This window comes from Pristiophorus japonicus, chromosome 8, assembly GCF_044704955.1.
Source record: "Pristiophorus japonicus isolate sPriJap1 chromosome 8, sPriJap1.hap1, whole genome shotgun sequence".
In the NCBI taxonomy this organism is placed as follows: domain Eukaryota; kingdom Metazoa; phylum Chordata; class Chondrichthyes; family Pristiophoridae; genus Pristiophorus; species Pristiophorus japonicus.
Window position 1 is genome coordinate 241586173 of NC_091984.1, and position 27696 is coordinate 241613868.

At 45.3% G+C, this 27696-nt stretch overlaps 1 protein-coding gene across 2 annotated transcripts in view; it reads left to right on the forward strand.

Annotated features, from left to right (window-relative positions):
- dnah10 (dynein axonemal heavy chain 10) overlaps positions 1-27696 on the forward strand; it is a 397024-nt gene that overhangs the window by 270349 nt on the left and 98979 nt on the right. For both annotated transcript variants that reach the window (XM_070888200.1, XM_070888202.1), the window contains exons 40-51: positions 3379-3501; positions 4607-4741; positions 5502-5718; positions 9735-9854; positions 10661-10806; positions 12778-12930; positions 16620-16880; positions 17989-18161; positions 21592-21685; positions 21949-22116; positions 24764-24952; positions 25444-25615. In XM_070888200.1, coding sequence (XP_070744301.1) covers positions 3379-3501; positions 4607-4741; positions 5502-5718; positions 9735-9854; positions 10661-10806; positions 12778-12930; positions 16620-16880; positions 17989-18161; positions 21592-21685; positions 21949-22116; positions 24764-24952; positions 25444-25615 — 1951 coding nt within the window. The remainder of the gene's footprint in view (positions 1-3378; positions 3502-4606; positions 4742-5501; positions 5719-9734; positions 9855-10660; positions 10807-12777; positions 12931-16619; positions 16881-17988; positions 18162-21591; positions 21686-21948; positions 22117-24763; positions 24953-25443; positions 25616-27696) is intronic.

Consider the following 27696-nt stretch of genomic DNA (forward strand, 5'->3'; position numbering starts at 1 on the left):
CTCGGAAATCCCCTCTGCACCCTCAGGCCTTCACATCCTTCTTAAAGTACGGTGCCCAGAATTGGACACAGTTGAGGCCGAATCAGTGTTTTATATAGGTTCATCATCATTTCCACCATTTTGTACTCTGTGCCTCTATTTATGAAGCCCAGGATCCCGTAAGCTTATTTAATCACGTTCTAAACCTGCCCTGCCACCATCAGCGATTTGTGCCCATATACCCCCCGGTCTCTCTGTTCATGCACCCCCTTTAGGATTGTACCCTTCAGTTTATATTTCCTTTCCTCGTTCTTCCTACCAAAATGTATTACTTCACACTTTTCTGCATTAAGTTTCATCTACCCCGTGCCCGCCCATCCCACCAAGCCTGTCTTTGTCTTCCTGTAGTCTATCACTATCCTCCTCACTGTTCACTATACTTCCAAGTTTTGTGTCATCTGCAAATGTTGAAAGTGTGCCCCGTACACCCACATCAGGTGATTAATATATATCAGGAAAAGCAGTGGTCCCAGTACTGACCCCTGGGGAACACCACTGTATACCTTCCTCCAGTCCCAGAAACAACCGTTCACCACTCTCTCTGTTTCCTGTCACTGAGCCAATCCCGTATCCATGCTGCCCCTGTCCCTTTTATTCCTGGACTTCAACTTTGCTGCAAGCCTATTATGTGGCACTTTGTCGTACGGCTTTTGGAAATCCATGTACACCACGTCAACCACATTACCCTCATCAACCCTCTCTGTTACCTCATCAAAAAACTCCATCAAGTTGGTTAAACACAATTTGCCTTTAACAAATCCATGCTGGCTTTCCTTAATTAATCCACACTTGTCCAAGTGACTGTTAATGTTGTCCCCGATTATTGTTTCTAAAAGCTTCCCCACAACTGAGGTTAAACTGACCGGCCTGTAGTTGCTGGGTTTATCTTTACACCCTTTTTTGAACAAGGGTGTAACATTTGCAACTCTCCAGTCCTCTGGCACCGCCCCTGTTTCAATTCCCTGCTAATACTGTTTTCTGATTAGATGATAGAGCATGAATTGTAGTGATTGGTGACACTGAAATCATATGCTTCACAATGAGTCACCTGATTAGATTTATAACAATGACATACATCATGCATACAGTCCCTTTTCAACAAATTTCAGTCTGTAAATGAAGAGTGTGTTGTATGAATATTGGGTTTCAGTGCTGTGAAATGTTTTATCCAGTGTTAACGGTGACACTCTGCAGCCATAATCCCTGAGAAAACCGAGTGGGAGTTTGGGGATCTGGAGTCTGCACAGTCTCATGGCCTCAGCCAGTGGCACCCCACAAATGAAGCAAGTTCGGAATGGTTCTTCCAGCTTCTCTTGTTGCCTGGCTGAGAAATCTCATTTCACCAGAGCAATCGGTTTTAGCTTTTATTACAAAAGGATTGGAGCACAAGAGTAAAGAAGTCATACTGCAATTATACAGGGCCCTGGTGAGACCACACCTGGAGTATTGTGCACAGTTCTGGTCTCCTTACCTAAGGAAGGAGATACTTGCCATAGAGGGAGTGCAACAAAGGTTCACCAGACTGATTCCTGGGATGGGGGGGATTGTCCTATGAGGAGAGATTGAGTAGACTAGGCCTATATTCCCTATTGTTTAGAAAAATGAGAGGCGATCCCATTGAAATGTATAAAATTCTTACAGGGCTTGACGGCAGATGCTGATAGGCCACTGACATTGGTTGGGAATTCTAGAACCAGGGGTCACAGTCTCAGGATAAGGGGTCGGCCATTTAGGACTGAGATGAGGAGGAATTTCTTCACTCAGAGGGTGGTGAATCTTTGGAATTCTCTTCCCCAGAGGGCTGTGGAGGCTCAGTCCTTGACTATATTTAAGGATGAGATCATTACGAGAGGGATGGAGTACAAAAGCAGGGAGGTCCTGCTGCAACTGTATAGGGTATTGGTGAGGCCGCACCTGGAGTACTGCATGCAGTTTTGGTCACCTTTCTTAAGGAAGGATATACTAGCTTTGGAGGGGGTACAGAGACGATTCACTAGGTTGATTCTGGAGATGAGGGGGTTACCTTATGATGACAGATTGAGTAGATTGGGTCTTTACTCGGAGTTCAGAAGGATGAGGGGTGATCTTATAGAAACATTTAAAATAATGAAAGGGATAGACAAGATAGAGGCAGAGAGGTTGTTTCCACTGGTAGGGGAGACTAGAACTAGGGGGCACAGCCTCAAAATACGGGGGAGCCAATTTAAAACCGAGTTGAGAAGGAATTTCTTCTCCCAGAGGGTTGTGAATCTGTGGAATTCTCTGCCCAAGGAAGCAGTTGAGGCTAGCTCATTGAATGTATTCAAGTCACAGATAGATAGATTTTTAACCAGTAAGGGAATTAAGGGTTATGGGGAGAGGATGGGTAAGTGGAGCTGAGTCCACGGCCAGATCAGCCATGATCTTGTTGAATGGCGGAGCAGGCTCGAGGGGATAGACGGCCTACTCCTGTTCCTAATTCTTATGTTCTTATGTTATGTTCTTATAACGCACAGGTCGTCCAAAAACAAAGGTGGAAAACATCACTCTAACAGCTGATTTTGTTGTATTACATACTGTGTGACCAAAAGGAAAGCTTAAACAGTGGGGGTATTTTAGCGAGGAGCCTTGCTAACTGTCTGAAAACCGGGTTACGGTGTTGTAACGTTATCTTGGTAACATTATCTCGAGGCCCCGTCTGCTCTCTCAGGTGGATGTAAAAGATCCCATGGCACTATTTTGAAGACGAGTAAGGGGAGTTATCCTCTGTGTCCCGGCCAATATTTTTCCCTCAATAAACATCACTAAATTGGTTTATCTGGTCATTACCACATTGCTGTTTGTGGGAGCTTGCTGTGCACAAATTGGCTGCCGCGTTTCCTACATTACAACAATGACTACATTTCAAAAAGTGCTTCATTGGCTGTAAACGCTTTGGGACGTCCGTTGGTTGTGAAAGGCGCTATTTCAGTGCAAGTCTTTTTTTCTTGCACGCTTGCCAGTGACCGGGCTTTGCACTGGGAGTGAAGCCTGCCAATATCAGGGCCTGGAGTGTACACCTACTAAAGATCAGCAGCATGGATTACAGGGATCACTAGTGTGGAGATACATCCAGTCTATGCCGTGCCTAACGGGGAGACATATAGTTTACTTCTCTTCTGGAAATACTGTCAACACTTGATGCTGATCAGGGTGACTTGCCACACTTTTGATGTAGAATCACTCTCAGAATTATAGCTTGGGTAAAAGTAGGAACTTAACAATGAACTGCTGAAGAGTTAGCATTTATGTTGCTATTGTCTGCCTCATCTGGAGACATGTTTGCTAAGCCTGATGATTGTTTCTCCGTGGGTTGTGTAGGTTGGAGATTTACAGTATGCCTCTCCAGCCACGGTGTCCCGCTGTGGAATGGTGTACGTGGACCCCAAGAACCTGCGATACAGACCCTTCTGGGACAAGTGGACCAGCGAGAGGACAAGCAAGGTACTTTACACAGCTTCCAATGATGGACAGCAGGAAACTACCATTAACAAACTTCTACTTTTATTTAACTGTAATTTGCACTTCTCAGAATGGGTTCTATGTTTAACTCAGAAATTAAATTGCTAGCTTTTTAATACCTTGCTAGGTTTTTAAAAACATTTCAAAATAGATATTATTGATTATCTTTATTGAAATTGCAATTTCAATTTTGCAATTTTTTCCAAGTTCCTTTTGAAATCTCGCAATAACTAAAATATAAACTCTGATTTTCCACATTAGTGTATCAGAATAATCTTTTAGAAATATTAGTATTAAAGTACTCTGATTAGTGATTGTATTTGTCTTAATCAGCAAAAATGTACAGATTATTTATTGATCGATTTTCAATCTATTAATATGAATCTTAAACTTAAACAAGATCAGCAGTTCTCTATGGACTGAGGTCGAAGGTCGTGGCTTCAGAGACTTCAGCACAAAGTCTTGGTTGATGCTGCAGTGCAGTACTGAGGGAGTGCTGCACTGTCAAAGGTGCCGTCTTTCAGATGTGGCATTAAACCGAGGCCCCGTCTGCCTCAGGTGGATGTAAAAGATCCCACGGCACTATTTTGAAGAAGAGCAGGGGGAGTTCTCCCCGGTGGCCCGACCAATATTTATCCGTCAGCCAACATCACTAAAACAGATTTAGGCCAAAATTGCCCCTTTGGATAAGTCCTCTGGCTGCCTGAAAGCGGTGGTCACAGGGCAGTGCGGAATGGCTGCCGACTCTCCGCGCGGGTGGTGGGGGGGGGCGCCATTTTGTAAATTGCCCTCCTTTACATTTGGAGCGGTGTCTGGGACTGCTCCGCCCTCCGCTGAGGCGGTTAGGCCGACCCCACTTCTGCCCCGCCCGGAAAAAAATCCCCAACTGCTGAATTTCGACGGTTAGGCCGCCCCAATACATGAGCGGCCAGAAACCAGCAGGTGTGCCTCATTTTCATATCCATGGCCTTCGGTTGGGACTTCTTCAGATGTATGGTGAGTGATGTTATTAAAGGTTAAAGAAGCCAACAATGAGACGTGACAGCTTAAAATCTCAAAAAAAACCTTTGGATCCTTTTTTCTTCAGCAAGAGCAGACTGACCTCCCCAGGCTGTTTAATAAGTATGTGCCTTCCATCCTTGAAATGATTGTGGAGGGGATGTTGGACGGCAGGCAAGTGGAGAAGTTAAAAACAATTGTACCTCAAACAGAACTGAATATGGTAAGAAGGTACACTAACAAACAATATAAAGATAAATATTTATCGTCAGATTGATTGAAAAGCTTGATGTTTTAAGAATAAGTTGCTGCCTGGTGCAGGATTGATCATGAAAGCAAGCTTCTGGTCTAGCAACTGCTGAGCCCTAAACTGACTATCTTGTGATATTAATATTGCACATTTTATTATTTTGTAGTTAGCAATATAAAGAGAGATCCCTTTCTGTTAAATATATTTCCTCCAGCTAGTACAATAAAACATAAAATATCAAGGGATTGTTGTGTTGGAGAATTCCTGGTCTCTCCATCTCTTCTCTCCTCACCAGCAGCAATCTGTTGTTGCGCTCAGACTTGGTGAAGGGACCTCCAGCAAGCGCTGGGCAAAGGGATAAAAATGGATTTGTGTGGGGCTTCCCCAACACCACCACTGGGCGGGTAGCTGGTTTGCTGGATCCCCCGTTTATGCGCGTGAGTGGGCTTTCAGCTGAACTTCTGTCGAAGGCGCAGTTTGTAAAGCGGAAGGAGCCCTGTGGGAATTCTCCTCTCGGGATGGAGAGAATGGGAGTGATTTTAAAAAAACAAGACAAAGTGGGGAGCATTGTTACTCTGCGCTGGGTTACCCCTTTATATATACAAAGGGTGAGGCTTCCGGAATGTTTTTTGCTAAAATAGATTCTAAAATAAAAATAAGACTGAGGTGAATGGGGTAGGTGGACTGGTCCGCCCCTTGGCTTAAAACCTGTTGTTCAATGATTACTCACCAGGTGGTCCAGCTTGCCAGGATGTTGGATTGTTTACTGGAGAAAGAGGTGGATAACTTTGAAGTACTGGAATGCTATTTTATTGAGGCCTTGTACTGTTCTCTCGGAGCTTGTCTCCTGGAGGATGGAAGGATAAAGTTTGATGACTATATTAAACGTCTTGCCAGTATGTCAACAGTTGAAGCTCCAAATATCTTTGCTGGCCCAGGAGAACTGCCCGGTAAGTTTCTGATCCAATGTTTTGTCTTCTCATATCATGTAACTGGGAATTTAAGGAGAAAAATATCATGCTGGCTCTACTTTCAATAAGTAAAGATTGCTATAAATCCTGAATCTTGTCAGAAGTGGAGTGCAAGTCCTTTTGTATTGACGTGAGGCCATTGCCCTGGTGTGGAGTTATGATATTGTTTAATTTTCTCACAACTCCATATTCACATCAAAGTGCAGTTTCCAGCACAGACCCGGAGCTCTCTGATCTGAAGCATGTATTTTTATGTGTGCCGTGAATGGGTGTGTTGTGCTGTAGGGTTAATCGGTAACACTTGTTCCCGAGCTGTTTCACACCAGAAGTTGCTTGGGCTGTTACCATGTTCGCTCCAGAAGTGGAAAACATCATCTTACTCGTGAATCTGTTCCCACTGCCCTTTCAGTGCATTCTCGATCACAGCAGCTGTGTCCCCCTCTGGTTCTTTTGCCGATTGTCTTAAATCTGTGTCCTCTGGTTACTGACCCTTCCACCAATGGAAACAGGTTCTCCTCATTTACTCTATCAAAATCTTTTATGATTTTGAACACCTCGATCAAACCTCCCCTTAACCTTCTCTGCTCTAAGGAGAACAAATCCAGCTTCTCCAGTCTATCCACATCACTGAGGGCCCTCATCCCTGGGACCATTCTTGTAAATCTCTTCAACAACAACATCTTGTATTTATATAGTCCCTAAAACATCCCAAGGCGCTTCACAAGACAAGTTATAGGACAAAAAATTTGACCCCTTCAGCACCCTCTCCAAGGCTAAAATGCAGCGCCCAGGATTGGACACAATACTCCAGCTGGGGCCTAACCGTGTTTTATACAGGCTTGGCACACCTGCCTTGTTTTTGTACTCTATGCCTGTATTTATAAAGTCATGGATCCCATTTTCTTTTTTAACAGCTTTCGCAACTTGCCCTGCCACCTTCAAAGATTTGTGTACATATACCCCTGGGTCTCTCTGTTCCTGAATCCCCTTTAAATTGTACCCTTTAGTTTATATTGCCTCTCCTCATTCTTCCTCCCAAACTACATCACTTCACAGCTGTGTGTCATGTGCCATGTGTCTGCCCACTTCACCAGTCTCTTTACGTCCTCCTGAACTCTTGTTTTTATACTCCTCACTGTTTACTACATTTATGAGTTTTGCATCATCATAGAATCATAGAAATTTGCAGCACAGAAGCAGGCCATTTGGGACATTGTGTCCGTGCCGGTCGACCAAGAGCGATCCAGCCTAATCCCACTTTCCAGCTCTTGGTCCGTCGCCCTGTAGTTTACAGCACTTCACGTGCACATCCAGGTGCTTTTTAAATGCCAAGAGGGTTTCTGCTTCTATCACCCTTTCAGGCAGTGAGTTCCAGACCCCCACCACCCTCTGGGTGAAGAAAGTTCTCCTCAACTCCCCACTAAACCTCCTATCACTTACTTTAAATCTATGCCCCCTGGTTATTGACCCCTTTACTAAGGGGAATAGGTCCTTCCTATCTACCCTATCTAGGCCCCTCATAATTTTATACACCTCAATTAGGTCTCCCCTCACCCTTCTCTGTTCCAAAGAAAACAACCCCAGTCTATTTAATCTTTCCTCATAGCTAAAATTCTCCTGTCCAGGAAACATCCTCGTATAATCTACTCTGTACCCTCTCTAGTGCAATCGCATCTTTCCTGTGATGTGGTGACCAGAACTGCACGCAGTATTCTAGCTGTGGCCTAACTAATGGTATACAGTCAATCATAAACTCCCTGCTCTCATATTCTATGCTTTGGCTAATAAAGGCAAGTATCCCTTATGCCTTCTTAACCATCTTATCTATCTGTCCTTCTACCTTCAGGGATCTGTGGACCTGCACTCCAAGGTCCCTTTGTTCCTCTACACTTCTCAGTGTCCTACCATTTATTGTGTATTCCCTTGCATTGTTAGCCCTTCCCAAATACATTACCTCACACTTATCCAGATTGTATTCCATTTGCCACTGCTCTGCCCACCTGACCAGTCTATTGATATCTTCCTGCAGTCTACAGCTTTCTTCTTCATTATCAACCACACAGCCAGTTTTTGTATCATCTGCAAACTTCTTAATCATACCCCCTACATTCAAGTCCAATCATTGAAATATACCACAAAAGGAAGGGACCCAGTACTGAGCCCTGCGGAATCCCACTGGAAACAGCCTTCCAGTCACAAACACACCCATCGACCATTACCCTTTGCTTCTTGCCACTGAGCCAATTTTGGATCCAACTTGCCACTTTGCCCTGGATCCCATGGGCTTTGATTTTCGTGACAAGTCTGCCATGTGGGACCTTATCAAAATCATCTACAAACTTTGAAATGATGCCCTCTATACCCAAGTCCAGATCATTAATATATATCAAAAAGAGCAGTGGTCCTAATACTGAACCCTGGGGAATGCCACATCTCTCCAGTATACTTCGCTCCGTCTGAAAAACAATTGTTCACCACTACTCTCTGCGTTCTGTCCCTCAGCCAATTTGGTATCCATGCTGCCACTGTCCCTTTAATGCCATGGGCGCTTTATTTTTGCTAACAAGTCTGTGCTGTATCAATCTACGATTCTCATTCACGGTGCTTGACTCACATAATACTTTAAACTGTTTTCAAAGTCAAGATAATGTATTTTCTGAAATCTGAGTCATTTTCAGAATCTTTTTAATTGAGTCTTCGAAGAGTTGAGCTTTGAATGTGTTTCTGCTCACATAGTCCTGTTTCACTGCCACGAGTCGTTAACAGACATTTGAAGCAAGGGAACTGTAGATTAGCAAAAGGTAGCCATCATACTTTTCGTAGAGGCTTTTTCAACCCCAGATCTAAGCAGTCTTTCCACATTCAGAAAGTTCATTTGAAGAATTCCTCAATTCTTTCTCTCAACATGCCTGTAACTATATGCTATGTATGCAAACCTCACCAATGTGTAAGACTTGCCACTAGGGGGCACACCTGTGGGAGACCTAAGGGTCACCTGTGCACCCTGGGCAAGCAGGTATAAAAGACAATCCACCAGGCTGCTGCCTCACTTTGGAGTTAGATTAAAGAGACCAAGGTCACAATGGTTTGAGCTTACAACACAGTCTTGTGCTGTTATTCTGAACTTAATAACTGGCGACGAGTTACACAGCAGAGTACTCAGACCGATATTGACACCGAGCCAAGGAAGGAGACATTAGGAGGGGTGACCTGGTCAAAGATTTTTTATTAAGGAGAGGGTGTTGAAGGAGGCGGAGAGATTTAGAGAGGGTATTCCAGAACGTAGAGTCTAGGTGGCCCCAATAGTGAGCCATAGGGAGTGGAGGATGCACAAGAGGGTCAGGTGTTGGAGGAACGCAGAGTTCTCGGAGAGTTGTAGGACTGGCAGAGGTTACAGAGATAGTGAGGGGTGAGGCCAGAGAGGGATTTATATCTGAAGATTAGAATTTTAAATTGGGATGGTGGAAACCCTTGAGCCAATGTTGGTCAGTGAGCACAAGGGTGATGGATGAGTGGGACTTAATGCAGCATAGAATACAGGCAGCAGAGTTTTGGATGGACTGAAGTGTATGGAGGGAGGAGGATGGGAGGCTGGCCAGGTTATCATTCGAACATTCAAGGTTGGAAATGACAGAAGCATGGTCGAGGGCTTTGCAGCAGCTGGGTTGGGTGATGTTATAGAGGTGCATTTCAGAAACCTGGAGTAATTGAAGAAGCAATTAACTAAGTATAGGCCATCAACTGCATAGGTGGAAGACTCCTGGCATCTAGCCCCCAAATACCTGTGACAAGAATATTCCTGCTTGTAATTATAAATCAAAAAATTAATGTAATTGGTTGTTGTGTTTCATTTTGAAGTCCCCCAACAAAGTTTCTATTTCCTTGCACATGCAAGATCCATTGTTACTATCACAGTTTACCAGGAAACTGAGAGTTTTAATACTCATTGTCCAATAATGTTATATTCTCGAGATTGAGTTTTGTATTTGTTGTAGGCCAGCTACCAACTCTTTATGACTTCCACTTTGATGATGTGAAGCTGCAATGGGTTCCCTGGACCAAGCTGGTGCCCAAATATATCCATGACCCTCAAGTCAAATTTATAGATATTCTTGGTGAGTTTTTGCCTTCTAGAAGCAGTGGACAGTGCAATGTGTTAGATACTGGACTTCCAGGGCAGGGCCCAGAATGAGAGGATCGAAGTCCATTTGTCTGCTGATTGCCAGTTCCTATGTGGAACATTCCTGGGCAGCTTAAATGCACGTCCCAGTGGAGGTCAGCCTACAGTCCAAACCTGCCCTGAACTCATCACTAATTGGCAATATTACTCCTACTCTGGGGATAACTGTGTGGGAAATGGAAAATACTGCATTAATGCTCTGATGGGGCTGAGATACATTGTTGGAGCAGAGTAAAGGGAGCTTTAGTCTGCATCTGGCTATGCTCTACCTGACCTCGGAGTACGTGATCAGCACAAAAAGAGGTTTATTGTTAAATGGTATGAAGAAACTTTCCATTTTGGGTTATAGAGCATAGGTATAATTTATTTGGGATAGAGATTTATTTATACATCAATAAACATTTACATCAAACTTGTTGATCCCGTGGCATTGCCCAGGTGGTGGACTTGAGCGTGGGGGCAATTGGACCAGGACTGGCATTTCAAAGTCATTCATTCAGTCCTTGCTTTTATATTTCCAATATATAAATTCCTATATCAACATTTACAATGGAAACTGCCTATTGTAAACGTGTCACGCTATAATTCCTCCTTCCTCCAATGGTGGCTTTACGGCAACCACTGGGAGGGGGAGGGGGGTGTAATTACTGTGTGGACAGAGGAATTTGTCACGGGAGCAGTTGACAAGAAGTGTTCTCAGTATTGGTTTGCCGCAGTTAAATCTCGCTTAATCATTTCCAGTTCCCACCGTCGATACAGCACGTGTCAATTGGCTACTTGAGCAGATGGTGAAAATTAAACATCCTGTACTACTTGTGGGAGAATCTGGAACTTCCAAGACTGCTACAACACAGAACTTTCTTAAGAATCTGAACACAGAGGTTAATGTATGTACCCGTGTTTTATTGACCACTGACTTCTGACTTACTGACTTCTCATCCTGATACTTTGTATGTATTTATTTCCAGTAAGATATTTCATTTTTTACGTCTTGGTTGAGTAGATTGGGCTGATACTCTCTGGAGTTTAGAAGAATGAGAGGTGATCTCATTGAAACATTTAAGATTCTGAGGGGGATTGACAGGGTAGATGCAGGGAGGATGTTTCCCCCGGGCTGGAGAGTCTAGAACCAGGGGTCACAGTCTCAGGATAAGGGGTCGGCCATTTAGGACTGAGATGAGGAGGAATTTCTTTGCTCTAAGGGTTGTGAATCTTTGGAATTCTCTGCCCCAGAGGGCTGTCGATGCTGAGTCATTGAGTATATTCAAGGCTGAGATCGATAGATTTTTGGACTTTAAGAGCGTCAAGGGATATGGGGATAGTGCAGGAAAGTGGAGTTGAGGTAGAAGATCAGCCATGATCTTATTGAATGATGGAGCAGGCTCGAGGGACCAAATGGCCTACTCCTGCTCCTAATTCTTATGTTCTCCTTTTGCCCCCTTGATGTCTCCAGGTGAAGCAGATAGGACATTGACCCCAAAGCACTGCTAATGCAGCTCTGCAGTTGGGTACCCGGAGCTACAGAAGAGTAGGCAGGGTAACTGACCTGCCTCCTGCCTGGAGGGAAGCATGCAGTGGGGTCCCCTGGGGTCGATATTAGGACCGTTGCTTTTCTTGCTATATATAAGTGACCTAGACTTGGGCATACAGAGTACAATTTTGAAGTTCGAGGATGATGCAAAACTTGGCAATGTGTAAATAGTGAGCAGGATTGTAAGAGACTTCAGGAGGACACAGACAGACGGTGAAGTGGGCAGACACGTAGCAGATGCAATTTAATGCGGGTAAGTGTGAAGTGATGCACTTTGGGAGAAACAGTATAATCTAAATGGTACTATTTTGAACGGGTGCAAGAGCAGAGGGACCTGGCGGTGTATATTCACAAATCCTTGAAGGTGGTAAGGAGGCTAAGAAAGTGTATGGGATAATTGGCTTTGTAAATAGGGGCATTGAATACAAGAACAAAGAAGTCATGCCTAACCTTTACAACTCACTGGCTAGGCCCCAGCTGGAGTAGTGTGTCCAATTCTGGGCACCGCACTTTAGGAAGGATGTCAAGGCCCCGGAGAGGCTGCAGAGGAGGTTTACTAGGTCCCAGGGATGAGGGACATCAGTTATGTGAAGAGACTGGAGAAGCTGGGGTTGTTCTCCGTAGAGCAGAGAACTTTAAGGGGAGACCTATAGCTGGGGTTGCTCTCCGTAGAGCAGAGATGGTTAAGGGGAGACCTATAGCTGGGGTTGCTCTCCGTAGAGCAGAGATGGTTACGGGGAGACCTATAGCTGGGATTGTTCTCCATAGAGCAGAGATGATTTAGGGGAGACCTATAGCTGGGATTGTTGTCCTTAGAGCAGAGATGGTTAAGGGGAGACCTATAGCTGGGATTGTTGTCCTTAGAGAAGAAATAGTTAAGGGAAGACCTATTAAAAGTATTCAGAATGATGAAGGGTTTTGACCGAGCAAGTTGTGAGAAAGTGTTTCCTCTGGCGGGAGAGTCGGTAACCAAAGGTCACAGATTTAAAATCATTGGCTAAAGAATGAGAGGGGAGATGAGGAGAGATATCTTCACACACAGGGTTATGATGATGTGGAAAGCACTGCCTGAAAGGGCGGTGGAAGCAGTTTCCACAGGCAATGGGACCGGTGCTTGGAGAGAACTCTCATTTACAGGGTCCTGGAGAAAGGGCAGAGAGTGGGACTGATCGGATCGCTCTCTCACAGAGCCGGCACAAGCACAATGGGCCCAATGGCCTCCTTTGGTCCTGCAAGATTCAACAATTCCTCTCAGCTCTCTCTCTAACTATTGCGCACTCCAGTTGACAGTTTAAAGAGTTTTAAATATCTTTGCTTGATCACTCAGCTGTTGTTGACCATCAACTTTTCATCTCGTACCACCTCAATGAATGTACAAAGAAACCTGGAGGCAAATGTCGAGAAACGTACCAAAGTTACCTACGGACCACCCATGGGAAAGCGTCTCTTAGTCTTCATTGATGATATGAACATGCCACGGGTAATTAATATGAATTAGGCAATGATAAGAATAGAGATGTTTTTAAGGTGTATTTTTACTTGCACAGTAGCACACTTGGTCATTATGTTGCATCGAGGATGATAGGAGGTAAAATAATGTCCATTGAAAGTAACATAAATTGTCACAAATAGTGGGGAAATAATGACAACATGTTCAGCGAGTATCCCATTGTTTAGCCTTTAGTTTGTAAGCTGTTGTGACTCCATGATTTCACCATGCTCAGCAATGTCCTGGGTCTTCAATAACAGCCATTAAAAAATAACATTAGTGTAGTTACCATGGGAATAAAACTAGCTCACGTGAAGCAGGTGGAACTCCAGTCAGACTTACCAGAGTGGATTCGCTGCCACACTTGGTGCCTGTATTACAGTGATCACCAGGTTTAGATTAGCTATGTAAAAGGACAAGGAGCAATCCAGAGTAAAAATACTTAATTGGAGGAAGGCAAATTTCAGTGGGATGAGGATGGACCTGGCCCGGATAAATTGGAATTAAAGATTGGCGGCAAAACTGTGGTGGTGCAGCCTTTAAAGTGGAAATAGTCCGGAGACAGTCGAGGTACATTCTCACTAGGGAGAAAGGTAGGGCAACAAAGGTCAGAGCTCCCTGGTGGACGAAAGAGATCGAGAGTAAAATGAAGCAGAAAAAGAGCGTGAATGACGGATGTCGGGCTGAGAATACATCTGAATATAGAAAGTTCAGAGGAGAAGTGAAAGAGAAAAGAGAGGGTATGAAAATAGAATCACAGCCAACATAAAAGGTAACCCAAAAGTCTTCGATAGGCATATAAATAGTAAACAGGTAGTAAGAGAGGGGTGGACCGATTAGGGACCAAAAAGGAGAAATACGCATGGAGCAGAGGGCATGGCTGAGGTACGTTGCATCTGTCTTTACCAAAGAAGAAGGTGCTGCCATAGACACAGTGAGAGAGGAGGTACTAGATGGGATTGATAAAGAGGAGATACTAGAAAGGCTGGCTGTACTTAAAGTAGATAAGTCACCAGGATCAGATGGGATGCATCCCAGGACGCTGGAGGAAGTGAAGGAAGAAATCGCAGAGGTACTGGCCATAATCTTCCAATCTTCCTTAGAAACTGGGATGGTGCCAGAGGACTGGAGAATTGCAAATGTTACACCCTTGTTCAAAAAAGGGTGTAAAGATAAAGAGGCCGAAATTGATGGAGGCTTCCGCCCGCCTAAAGGACCGGTGATGGCCGCCGAGGTCGCTGGCGGTTCTTTGGGCAGGATATTTATGAAGAAGGTCCCTCGAAGGTCAGCGGGGGGGAGAAAATGAACGACTTGCGCCGCCAATCTGGACGGCAGCCAATCTGGCGGGAGCTCCCAATCTCGGTGACCAAGGCACTTGCCGCCCAAGTGCCGCCGAGGATGGAGTTGGGCCCACGGAGGGTCGAAGAGCTGGAAAGAAAAAGCATCAACAAAAAAAACCCGTCTGAAGACCTTCAGGGACCCCGTCCGGGTAAGTCCCTGTAAAGAAATAAATTACAAAAAGTTCACTCACCTTTTTTTCAGCATCTTTCTACTTACCGTCGGGGACAGACCGGCCTCCAGCCCGCATCAATATCGCATCTTGGCGGGCGGGAGCTCGGTTGCACGACTCGGCCGTCCGCTGATGTCAGCGGGCGCTTCCCGCCGGCTCTCCCCTCCCCCCCCCCCCCCCCCCCCCACTCCAGGCCACCTCGAAAGTGGCACTGGGCGGTTGGACCAGAGGAATGTCGGTGGTAAGGCCATCAATTTCAGACCCAAACTCAGCAACTATAGTCAGTTTAACCTCGGTCATGGGGAAGCTTAACATCACTTGGACAAGTGTAGATTCATTAAGGAAAGCTAGCAGGGATTTGTTAAAGGCAAATCGTGTTTAACCAATACGATCTAGTTTTTTGATGATGTAACAGAGAGGGTTGACGTGGTGTATATGGAATAAAAGGGACAGAGGCAGCATGGATACGGAATTGGCTCAGTGACAGGAAGCAGAGAGTAGTGGTGAACAGTTGTTTTTCGGACTGGAGGAAGGTATACAGTGGGGTTCCCCTGGGGTCGGTACATTAGACGGGTGTACGGGGCACAATTTCAACATTTGCAGATGACACAAAACCTGGAAGTATAGTGAACAGTGAGGAGGGGAGTGATGGACTTCGAGAGGACACAGACAGGCTGGTGGAATGGGTGGACACGTGACAAATGAGATTTAACGCAGAAAAGTGTGAAGTGATACATTTTGGTAGAAAGAATGAGGAGAGGCAATATAAACTGAAGGGTACAATCCTAAAGGGGGTGCATGAACAGAGAGACCTGGGGGTATGTGGGCACAGATTGTTGAAGGTGGCAGGGCAGGTTTAGAACACGATTAAATAAGCTTACGGGATCCTGGGCTTCATAAATAGAGGCACAGAGTACAACAGCAAGGATGTTATGATGAACCTGTATAAAACACTGGTTCGGCCTCAACTGGAGTATTGTGTCCAATTCTGGGCACCACACTTTAGGAAGGATGTGAAGGCCTTAGAGAGGGAGCAGAAAAGATTTACGAGAATGGTTCCAGGGATGAGGGACTTCAGTGACGGGGATAGACTGGAGAAGCTGGGGTTGTTCTCCTTGGAGCAGAGAAGGTTGAGAGGAGATTTGATCGAGGTGTTCAAAATCATGAGGGTCTGGACAGAGTAGATAGAGAGAGATACTGTTCCCATTGGACACAGAGGACACAGATTTAAGGTGATTGGCAGAAGGACCAAAGGCGACATGAGGGATAACCTTATAACGCAGCGAGTGGTTAGGATCTGGAATGCACGGCCTGAGAGGGTGGTGGAGGCAAACTCAATCATGGCTTTCAAAAGGGAGTTGGATAAGTCCCTGAAGGGGAAACATTGCAGGGCCCCGGGGAAAAGGCAGGGAGTGGGACTGGCAGAAAGCCGGCACAGAATCGACAAATCGAATGGCCTCCCGTGTTGTAACCGTTCTATGATTATATAGCGAGGATGCTCGATAGCAAGCAGGGCAATACAATACAGGATAGATCCAATGCAGGACTATACATGCAGTTCCTCACAGTGAATGAAGCTGCAGCACCAATAGTTGTATTTCAGTGGAGCTCTGCCACCTGCTGGGTTCACCCAGCCTCGGAATAGCATTGCCCTGCTTCCTGTGGGGAGCCAGAGAGGGAGAAAGACCAGCAGATCTCCTGGCGAGGCCAACACTGTACAGCTGGCAGGCCATGAATGGAGGTCCAGAAGAACATGAGACAGCAAGTCTGCCGAGGACCACAGGTGAAGGACAAGGCCTACAGTGGGTCCCCGGCCTGTATTATGAGTCCCACTGTACCAGATAAAGGAACACATTGTTGACACAAACTGTGCTGCCCATTTCCGGGGAAAGGATCACTTCTGAAAACAGTGAAAGCAAAACCAAAATAGTTAAAAGTAGTGATCGAAAATCGCTTGGGCTGTGAACTGGAAATTCAAAATCCTGACCGGGAGCACAGCTACCCTTTCAGCATTTAGGAAGGGTTCTAATGGAGTGTGAGAAAGTGAAGCTGTTTCGATTTTGTTATACATGTAAATAATTCAGCTCCCTGTTTGATTGGATGATTTCTCTCTGGAAATCATTTATTTTGTTTCAAGATTCAGTTGACTTTGTTGATTGTTGAAAACTAGGTGGATGAATACGGTACGCAGCAACCCATAGCCTTGCTGAAACTTCTCTTGGAGAAAGGTGGAATGTATGATCGTGCGAAGGAACTGAACTATAAAATCCTGAAAGACCTGGGCTTTATCGCTGCAATGGGAAAAGCTGGAGGTGGACGGAATATTGTGGATCCGAGATTTATATCGCTCTTTTGTGTTTTCAACGTAACATTCCCAGCGGAGGACTCACTGTTTTCAATTTATGCTTCAATTCTGAAAGGACACACCATGGTAATTATTGGACAAAGGAAACTGCTTCCTACACTTGCTGATTTTGGGGGAAAACCTATTAATGAGTCATTTGTAGCTTTAGATTACAGCTTAATAATTAAAATCTTTTGCAGGAATTCAGTTCAGAAAAATCAGTAAGCACTCTCCTGATGGAAAGTGGACCATAGGCAGGAGGAAGGTCCCGTGTTTGATCCCCGATGTTCCCTGGGTCAGCTGAGTCCTGGCTGGAAAGTGCTGAGAGTACTCAAAATGACCTCTGTGACCAAGGTCAACTGCAAACCTGAATAAAACACTGGCCCAGAATGTGGTGGAGCGGAGCACCCTGTTCGTTACCCTTGTTCCTGCACCCTTCAGCTCAAAATGTTTTTGGCCCACGGCCCCACCAGGCAGGCCTGGTCTGATGGGGAAGCTGTCACTGCTCCTTCGCTCAGGCCGCAGACTAAAATTGACGTTCTCGGCTCCCAATCTACACATTAATAGAAGGCCCCACCAGCTTGGGGAAGCTCCCCGCTCGCCTACTCCACAGAGCCGGTGACTGTCGGGACAGGGCGGGAAGGCAGAAGGATCAGAGGGAGAAGTCACTGTCTGCTGCCCCGCCCCCCATGGCCCACTTTCTGTCGGGGGGGGGGGGGTTATAATCAACGGCAGAGAAACTATTCCCTCTGGTGGGGATAGCCCAGAACAAGAGGACATCATTTTAAATTAGAGCCAGGCCATTTAGGTGACGTCAGGAGGCACATTTTACACATAGGGTGTTGGGGATCTGGAACTTTCTCCCCCAAAAGGCTGTGGGTGCAGGGGTCCAATTGGAGCTTTCAAAAGTGAGATTGCTAGATTTTTGTTGGGTAAGGGTATCGAGGGATACGGAGCAAAGGCGGGTAAATGGAGTGAAGATACAGATCAGCCAGGATCTGATTGAATGGTGCAACAGGCTCAAGGGGCTGGATGGCCTCCTGTTCCTGTGAGACGCCCTGAGATATGACCCTTTGTGTGCTAATAAAGGCAGGGACCCATGTCGTGCCATCCTCCCAAATGAAAGAGGAAACAGAGTAGCAGTGAGGGACAAGAAGAAAGATTGTTATTAAAAGGATCACTGTTTGTTGCGCAGACTTTCACGGAAGAACTGCAGGCCATCTGCATGAAGGTGACTGCAGCTACTCTACATCTGTACAACACCATTGTACTCGTGCTGCCTCCAACTCCTTCCAAATTTCACTACATCTTCAATCTGCGAGACCTGTCCAGGGTGTACAATGGACTTGTCCTTGCAACTCCGGAGAGGTGAGGTTACATGGCTGTGTTTGTCCGATTTTATTTTCATTGAAGGATATTATCCTAGCTGTAATTGGCGACGGATCATTAAGGAAAGAAGAACAAACTTGCATTTAGGTAGTGCCTTTCACGTCCTCCGGACATCCCAAAGTGCTTCACGACCAACAAAGTATTCCTAAAGTGAAGTTACTGTTGTAATGCAGGCAAAGACATAGCAACATCCCACAAACAGCAATGTGGTAAACTACCAAATAATCTGTTTTAATGGTGTTGGTTCAGGTATAAATGTTGGCAGGGTGCCAGAAGACTCCCCCTGCTTTTTTTGGAACAATACCATGGGATCCATAACATCCACCTGAGAGCCTCAATTTAACGTCTCATCCGAAAGACGACACCTCTGACCGTGTGGCGCTCCCTCAGTACTGCCCCTCCGACAGTGCAGCACTCCCTCAGTACTGCCCCTCCGACATTGCGGCGCTCCCTCAGTACTGCCCCTCCGACAGTGCGGCACTCCCTCAGTACTGCCCCTCCGACATTGCGGCGCTCCCTCAGTACTGCCCCTCCGACAGTGCGGCACTCCCTCAGTACTGCCCCTCCGACATTGCGGCACTCCCTCAGTACTGCCCCTCCGACAGTGCGGCGCTCCCTCAGTACTGCTCCTCCGACAGTGCGGCGCTCCCTCAGTACTGTCCCTCCGACATTGCGGCACTCCCTCAGTACTGCCCCTCCGACAGTGCGGCACTCCCTCAGTACTGCCCCTCCGACAGTGCGGCGCTCCCTCAGTACTGCCCCTCCGACAGTGCGGCGCTCCCTCAGTACTGCCCCTCCGACAGTGCGGCACTCCCTCAGTACTGCCCCTCCGACAGTGCGGCGCTCCCTCAGTACTGCCCCTCCGACAGTGTGGAACTCCCTCAGTACTGCACTGAAGTGGCAGCCTAGGGTATTTGTTGAAGAGTCTGGAGTGAAGCTTGAACCCAGGCAAGAGTGCTGCCCATGGAGCCATGGCTGGCACCAAATGTTTATTGCCGATTGCACCCTTTAAACAGGGAGAATATTGTACATGTATTCATCGCTCTTCTATATAACAAACGTCCCCTCTCAGCTGCGCAGTCCTTGACCGGCTTTTGAAATCTCAAATTTTGTGCGTCCATGACAGTTTGAATGGGCCTGTTAAAGGGACGCGCTCCCGGCGAAGGGGAACTACCTGATAACAGCACCTCTCGTGTTTGTATATCATCAATAGAGTGACTGCTGTCATGGACAAATGTTCATTTTCTGCTCTCATTTATTTTATGTCTTTAGTTTCTGTACTTTTTTGCCTTGGAATTATTTTCCATTTTTGTTATCTCATCAATTGTATTGCACAAAACCTTTTTGCCTCTGCAAATATCTCTCCCTGGTAACATTGCAGCAAAAGGTACAGTAATATAGTGATTCTGGCACTCTACTGTGTCTCACACGTCACTCTGCAGTCTGCTTCCTCCTTGCCTCAGCCCTGGCTCTGCACCCTCCCTCCTAGACCCCCACCCCTGAGTCCCTCTCGCTTTCTCACAGGCCTTCCCGCTGCCCACGCTCCAACCTGTTCCCTGGCTGGCAGCACCATCTGCTGGCCAAAAACATATAAAAACCCAGGGCAAGGCAAAGTCAATCTGTGGGTTGGGCCCCGCGCGTACTGTCTGCAGATGTCAGGTTAGAGATAGAGACACCTGGTTAAAAAAAGGACTCAATCATTCATTCTCTTCATTGAAGCTTTTAATATATACATATGAAAGTTTAAATGGACCATGTGTTTGTTGTCCATATCATGATTATGGAGACTCAGTCTCAATGTTTAATGTCATTTTTAATCACCTTGGGATGTTTTCCTATGTTAAGATTTGTTACACGGGAATAGGAGGATGCCATTCAGCCTCTCGAGCTTGCTCCACCATTTGTGAAAGGGAATGGATTTGTGAAAGGGAAATCATGCTTGACAAATCTTCTGGAATTTTTTGAGGATGTTTCCAGTAGAGTGGACAAGGGAGAACCAGTTGATGTGGTGTATTTGGACTTTCAGAAGGCTTTCGACAAGGTCCCACACAAGAGATTAATGTGCAAAGTTAAAGCACATGGGGTTGGGGGTAGTGTGCTGACATGGATTGAGAACTGGTTGTCAGACAGGAAGCAAAGAGTAGGAGTAAATGGGTACTTTTCAGAATGGCAGGCAGTGACTAGTGGGGTGCCGCAAGGTTCTGTGCTGGGGCCCCAGCTGTTTACATTGTACATTAATGATTTAGACGAGGGGATTAAATGTAGTATCTCCAAATTTGCGGATGACACTAAGTTGGGTGGCAGTGTGAGCTGCAAGGAGGATGCTGTGAGGCTGCAGAGTGACTTGGATAGGTTAGGTGAGTGGGCAAATGCATGGCAGATGAAGTATAATGTGGATAAATGTGAGGTTATCCACTTTGGTGGTAAAAACAGAGAGACAGACTATTATCTGAATGGTGACAGATTAGGAAAAGGGGAGGTGCAACGAGACCTGGGTGTCATGGTACATCAGTCATTGAAGGTTGGCATGCAGGTACAGCAGGCGGTTAAGAAAGCAAATGGCATGTTAGCCTTCATAGCGAGGGGATTTGAGTACAGGGGCAGGGAGGTGTTACTACAGTTGTACAGGGCCTTGGTGAGGTCACACCTGGAGTATTGTGTACAGTTTTGGTCTCCTAACTTGAGGAAGGACATTCTTGCTATTGAGGGAGTGCAGAGAAGGTTCACCAGACTGATTCCCGGGATGGCGGGACTGACATATCAAGAAAGACTGGATCAACTGGGCTTGTATTCACTGGAGTTCAGAAGAATGAGAGGGGATCTCATAGAAACGTTTAAAATTCTGACGGGTTTAGACAGGTTAGATGCAGGAAGAATGTTCCCAATGTTGGGGAAGTCCAGAACCAGGGGCCACAGTCTAAGGATAAGGGGTAAGCCATTTAGGACCGAGATGAGGAGAAACTTCTTCACCCAGAGAGTGGTGAACCTGTGGAATTCTCTACCACAGAAAGTTGTTGAGGCCAATTCACTAAATATATTCAAAAAGGAGTTAGATGTAGTCCTTACTACTAGGGGGATCAAGGGGTATGGCGAGAAAGCAGGAATGGGGTACTGAAGTTGCATGTTCAGCCATGAACTCATTGAATGGCGGTGCAGGCTAGAAGGGCCGAATGGCCTACTCCTGCACCTATTTTCTATGTTTCTATTCAATTTGATCCTGGCTGATCTCTCGATACCCTTACCCAACAAAAACCTATCACTCTGTCTTAAAAGCTCCAGCTGTACCCCAGCATCCACAGCCTTTCCGAGCAGCCAGATCCTGATTCTTCTGCCCTTCATATACGATTGACCATTTGTTCATCTGTTGCCTGTACTCACGATTGATCTCTTACTTCCAATATTCACCAAGGTTTCAGACAGTAGCCCAGATGGTCAGACTCTGGAGGAATGAATGTCTTCGAGTGTTCCACGACAGGCTTATTAATGAAGAGGACAAAAAGTTGGTTAGTATAAGAATCAACGAAGGGATCTGAGAGTGCATTATATTGAGGGATGGAAATTTCTGCCCCATTTTGTGGGATCCTTCTCCTCAATATATTTTTGCAGGTCAACAATATCAAGTCAAAATACATTTAAAATTGCTCTATTTAAACATAAGAATATGATTCGTTAAGGAGAATTTGTGTCAAATATACCAAAAAAATTGTGAAAACCTTTTGCTTACTTGATACGCTTTTCCTTTAGTTTTTTATTTCTGTGTTTTTAGGTTCAAGACCAAATCACAAAGTTAATAGAACAACATTTCCCAAGCGTGCTGGCGCAAGCCATAAGGGATCCAATACTATTTGGAGACTACCGAACATTCATGCACGAGGGAGAGCCCCGTGTATACGAAGATATCCAGGATTACGAGGCAGCCAAAGCTCTCTTTGAGGTACGGAGTTAAGGTTGACAAATTATTGAAGAAGGTAAAGCCAGATTTTGACTTGTCTGTAAGCAACCATTCAGCATTTCCATCAGAGTTCAGAGTAATCCACTCCCTTTGAAAAATGTAGTGGAAAAACCGCAACATGTTTGTAATTTAAAGCATATTCATATCCTATACACGAAAGAAAGACAACTTAAAGAAAGGTAACTTCGATGGTATGAGACGTGAATTGGCTAGGATAGACTGGCGAATGATACTTAAAGTGTTGACGGTGGATAGGCAATGGCAGACATTTAAAGATCACATGGATGAACTTCAACAATTATACATCCCTGTCTGGAGTAAAAATAAAACGGGGAAGGTGGCTCAACTGTGGCTAACAAATGAAATTAGGGAAAGTGTTCAATCCAAGGAAGAGGCACATAAATTGGCCAGAAAAAGCAGCAAACCTGAGAAATGGGAGAAATTTAGAATTCAGCAGAGGAGGACTAAGGGTTTAATTAGGAGGGGGAAAATAGAGTAGGAGAGAAAACTGACTGCAAAAGCTTCTATGGATATGTGAAGAGAAAAAGATTAGTGAAGACTAATGTAGGTCCCTTGCAGTCAGAATCAGGGGAATTCATAATGGGGACCAAAGAAATGGCAGACCAATAGAACAAATCTTTGGTTCTGTCTTCACTAAGGAAGACACAAATAACGTCCCGAAAGTAGTAGGGGTCAGAGGGTCGAGCAAGAAGTGGGGGAACTGAGGGAAATCCTTGTTGGTCAGGAAATTGTGTTCGGGAAATTGATGGGATTGAAGGCCGATAAATCCCCAGGGCCTGATAGTCTGCATCCCAGCGTACTTAAGGAAGTGGCCCTAGAAATAGTGGGTGCATTGGTTATCATTTTCCAGCAGTCTAGTGATTCTGGATCAGTTTCTATGGACTGGAGGGTAGCTAGTGTAACACCACTTTTTAAAAAAGGAGGGAGAGAGAATTATAGACCAGTTAGCCTGACATCGGTAGTGGGGAAAATGTTGGAATCAATTATTAAAGATGTAATAGCAGTGCATTTGGAAAGCAGTGACAGGATCGGTCCAAGTCAGCATGGATTTATGAAAGGGACATCATGCTTGACAAACCTTCTCGAATTTTTTGAGGATGTAACTAGTAGAGTGGACAAGAGAGAACCAGTGGATGTGGTGTATTTGGACTTTCAAAAGGCTTTTGACAAGGTCCCACACAAGAGATTAGTGTGCAAAATTAAGGCACATGGTATTGGGGGCATTGACGTGGATAGAGAACTGGTTGGCAGACAGGAAGCAGAGAGTCGGGATAAACGGGTCCTTTTCAGAATGGCAGGCAGTGACTAGTGGGGTGCCGCAGGGCTCAGTGCTGGATGTCATTGTACATCAGTCATTGAAAGTTGGCATGCAGGAACAACAGGCGGTGAAGAAGGCAAATGGCATGTTGGTCTTCATAGCTAGGGGATTTGAGTATAGGAGCAGAGAGGTCTTACTGCAGTTGTACAGGGACTTGGTGAGGCCTCACCTGAAATATTGTGTTCAGTTTTGGTCTCCTAATCAGAGGAAGTACATTCTTGCTATTGAGGGAGTGCAGCGAAGGTTCACCAGACTGATTCCCGGGATGGCAGGACTGACATATGAGGAGAGACTGGATCGACTGGGCCTGTATTCACTGTAGTTTAGAAGAATGAGAGGGGATCTCATAGAAACATATAAAATTCTGACAGGGTTGCACAGAAAGAATGTTCCCGATGTTGGGGAAGTCCAGAACCAGGGGTCACAGTCTGAGGATAAGGGGTAAACCATTTAGGACCAAGATGAGGAGAAACTTCTTCACCCAGAGAGTGGTGAACGTGTGGAATTCTCTACCACAGAAAGTCGTTGAGGCCAATTCACTAAATATATTCAAAAGGGAGTTCGATATGGCCCTTACGGCTAAAGGGATCAAGGGGTATGGAGAGAAAGCAGGAAAGGGGTACTGAGGTGAATGCTCAGCCATGATCTTATTGAATGGTGGTGTAGGCTCGAAGGGCCGAATGGCCTACTTCTGCACCTATTTTCTATGATTCTGTGCAGCACCCACCTGACAAAAACAAATAGCAATAGTCTGAGTGAAATATTTCATTGTATATTTCCCTGTTGCCTTTGATGCTAAGATTTCAATCAATGCTACTCTGATGCTTGAGTTATTTTACTTTGAATTCAGCATCATAGCTCGTTTTGACCATCTCTCTGTCTCACCTCTGCGACAGAAGTTGAGGGTTCAAGCCCCTCCCCAGAGACTTGAGCATGTGTTATGGGCTGACGCTGTCTGCGGTCATGGAGTGGCACTATTTGAAGAAGAGCAGGGAATTCTCCCGATGTTTCCAGTTCCCTCCATCAATACCACCAAAAATAGATTAACTGATCATTGTGGATCTTACTGTATGAAAAATGGCTTACATAACAGCAGTGATTATTCAAAGTCATTCATTGTAAGTGTAAATTTTGAAATGTTTCTGAGCAATGTGATGAGTTGCTATGTGAATGCAAGTATTTTTCTTTTATTTGAAAGCGAAAATGGTTTGATCTTAATCTGAGTTCACCCAGAGCATTGCATTTACATAAAAGAAGTTAATGGATTATATTTGATTTATTGATTAATAGGAAATTTTGGAAGAGTTCAATGAATTTAAGTCTCATCTGAAACTGGTGTTATTCAACGATGCACTGGAACACTTGACCCGTATTCATCGCATCATCAGGATGAACCATGGCCATGCCCTGCTTGTCGGTGTTGGTGGGTCAGGCAAGCAGTCCCTCACTAAGCTGGCAGCATTCACAGCTAACTGCACGGTAAGCGCCTGTATGGGAGGTGATCTCATTGAAACATATAAGATTCTGAGGGTGATTGACAGGGTAGATGCTGGGAAGTCTAGAACTAGGAGGCATTGTCTCAGGATAAGGATCAGCCTTTTAAAACTGAGATGGGTTGTGAATCTTTGGGATTCTCTGCCCCAGAGGGCTGTGGAGGCTGGGTTGTTGAGTATATTCAAGGCAGAGATAGACAGATTTTTGGACTCGAGAGGAATCAAGGGATGTAGGGATCAGGCGGAAAGTGGAGTTGATGTAGAAGATCAGCCATGATCTTATTGAATGGTGGAGCAGGCTCGAGGGGCCGTATGGCCTGCTCCTGCTCCTATTTCATATGTTCCCCTGCACAGCTCACCTTACAATGAATGTCACAAGGCTGCAATTTATTATGTAAAGGCTGAGTAACGAGTGAACAGATCTGCACAGAGGCAGCACTGATGAACACTGCACCATTTCTGTTTTGCTCACACCAGATTTTTGAGATTGTGCTGAGTCGCGGTTACGGAGAAATGAATTTGCGAGAAGATTTGAAGACCCTGTATCTTAAACTGGGTATCGAGGACAAGCCGATAGTCTTTCTCTTTACGGATGCACATGTGGCAGAGGAAGGATTCTTGGAGATGATAAATAACATGTTAACCTCAGGTACACTAAGGACAGCACTGAGCAGCACCTTCCTGTCAATCCACTCTCGCAGTTTTTAACTACAGAGATTACATCACCGAAATCCCCCTTAACGTAAAAACCTGAATGGCTTTCGTGATTCAACTGGTTGGTCTCATGTCGACATTATCACGCTGGAGGAAATCTAATAACTAAATCAAGTTATCCACTTTTATGCTGTTGTTTCTGTTTCTTAAACAGTAGCTAGAATTATTGATGGTTACACATCAGGCTTTGATCATAACAGTTCAAGGTTGGCATAGCCAGTTATGAATCTTAAAATATGGTATTTTATTTTTAATTATGCCAAAGCCATTTTCTGATAATGTTAATGGCAGTTAAAACAATTGTGGTAACCATAGGAGCATTGGTAATTCCTGAATCCATTTTGTAAAATGTTCAAATATTTAACGAATTGTAATTAGTGTTGAGATTATCGATCTCTCTAGTCTTTCAAATAATCAGGATCACATGCAAACCAATATGGCGCGTATATTGTATTTAATCAGAGTTTAGGATGGAATATAACGCACTACTTATACAACAAAAACATCCGACTGTGACAATAGCTGGTTCTGGACTCTATCGGACACGGCTGGCATGCGCAAACAACTCTTATTCATTCTCCTTCTTGTCTCACGTCTCTCTCTCTCTCTCTCTCTTCTTGAACTACCCAAGAGTTAGACTAGGGTCAGCATGGGTCCACTCTCTGAGGAGTGTTCAATCACCTGGTCCACTCTTGGGAGCTCCATGGCCTGCCAAAGGGGTCTTTAGCTCTTCCTTTTATTCTCTTTTTAGGGTTGGGCCTGAGGTAAAATACATAGAAACATAGAAAATAGGAGCAGTAGTAGGCCATTTGGCCCCTCGAGTCTGCACCGCCATTCAATATGATCATGGCTGATCCTCTATCTCAACACCATATGAATGATGGACAAGACCATTTAACCTATAGAAGTTCTCCTTAAAACACGGTGCCCAATGGCATGTTGAGTTCTCTGTCTGAACTTACCGATGAAGACCCTCCCTCACAGAGGGGCATTCAACCATTACACATCTTTGCTTGTTTATATGTTTTAAAGGCTAATCCATTTATCTGGACTCTTATCTTGTCCGGCCCTGTCCCCCCAAAGTTATAGGGCCCGAACTTGGTGAAAGCTAAGGCCGCTGAGAGACCTGGGGCTACTTTGCCGGGACATTCCTCCAAAAGATCTGTAAATACCGCCCGGTGACAAAATAACGACTTACACCGTGAATCTGAGCGGCAGCGGGCAGGAGTTCCCAATCTCAGCGGCAAATGCAGTCCTCGGCAAAGTGCCGCCGAGGATTGAGTCGGGCCCGGGGAGGGGGAACACTGAAAAATATAAATTTGCACAGAAAAAAGGAAATCACTGGAAAACATTCAGGGGACCCCATTCTGATGAATCGCTGCAAAAGAAAAAGTTTACTAACCATTATTTGCAGGTTTTCATACTTACTGTTGGGGTTAGACCTGCCCCCACGTAGCGGTCCTGCCCCCTGCTGTCGCCGACTCTCACCCGGAGGAATCTGCCAGCTCGGCGGGCAAGAGGTCACTTACACGCCTTGCGTTAGCGGCCGTCAGCGGGCAGTTCCCAGTGATTCCCCCCTCCCACTGGCGGGAGGCCCAGTGCAAACTGGCACCGAGGGGAGACCACCAAAAAACTCAGCAGCAGCGGGCGGTAAGGCCACCCTTCGGGCCCATAGTCTTTTATCTCATCCTGTCTTGTCCTCCCTAGTCCCTGTCTCAGGTACTACCTTGGTCCATTAAATCAAAGGTGCCAGGCTAGAGCTGTCTGCCTAACTAGCCACGATCCAAACTCTCTCCCTGTGATCGAACAGACTGTTCCATCCTGTGATGATACTTTAGCTCCCAGAAATTCCTTTTATGGTGGGTCCTTTATACTAATTAACTTTTAATTATCTTCGTAAGCAGTTCTGTTAACCTCCAAATTCTACCGTAGCATTATAATATGGTTATTATTAATAATGCAAGAAAACATAGGTTGGGCCTTCATTGGCCAAATTAAAGACTACGTCAAAATCTT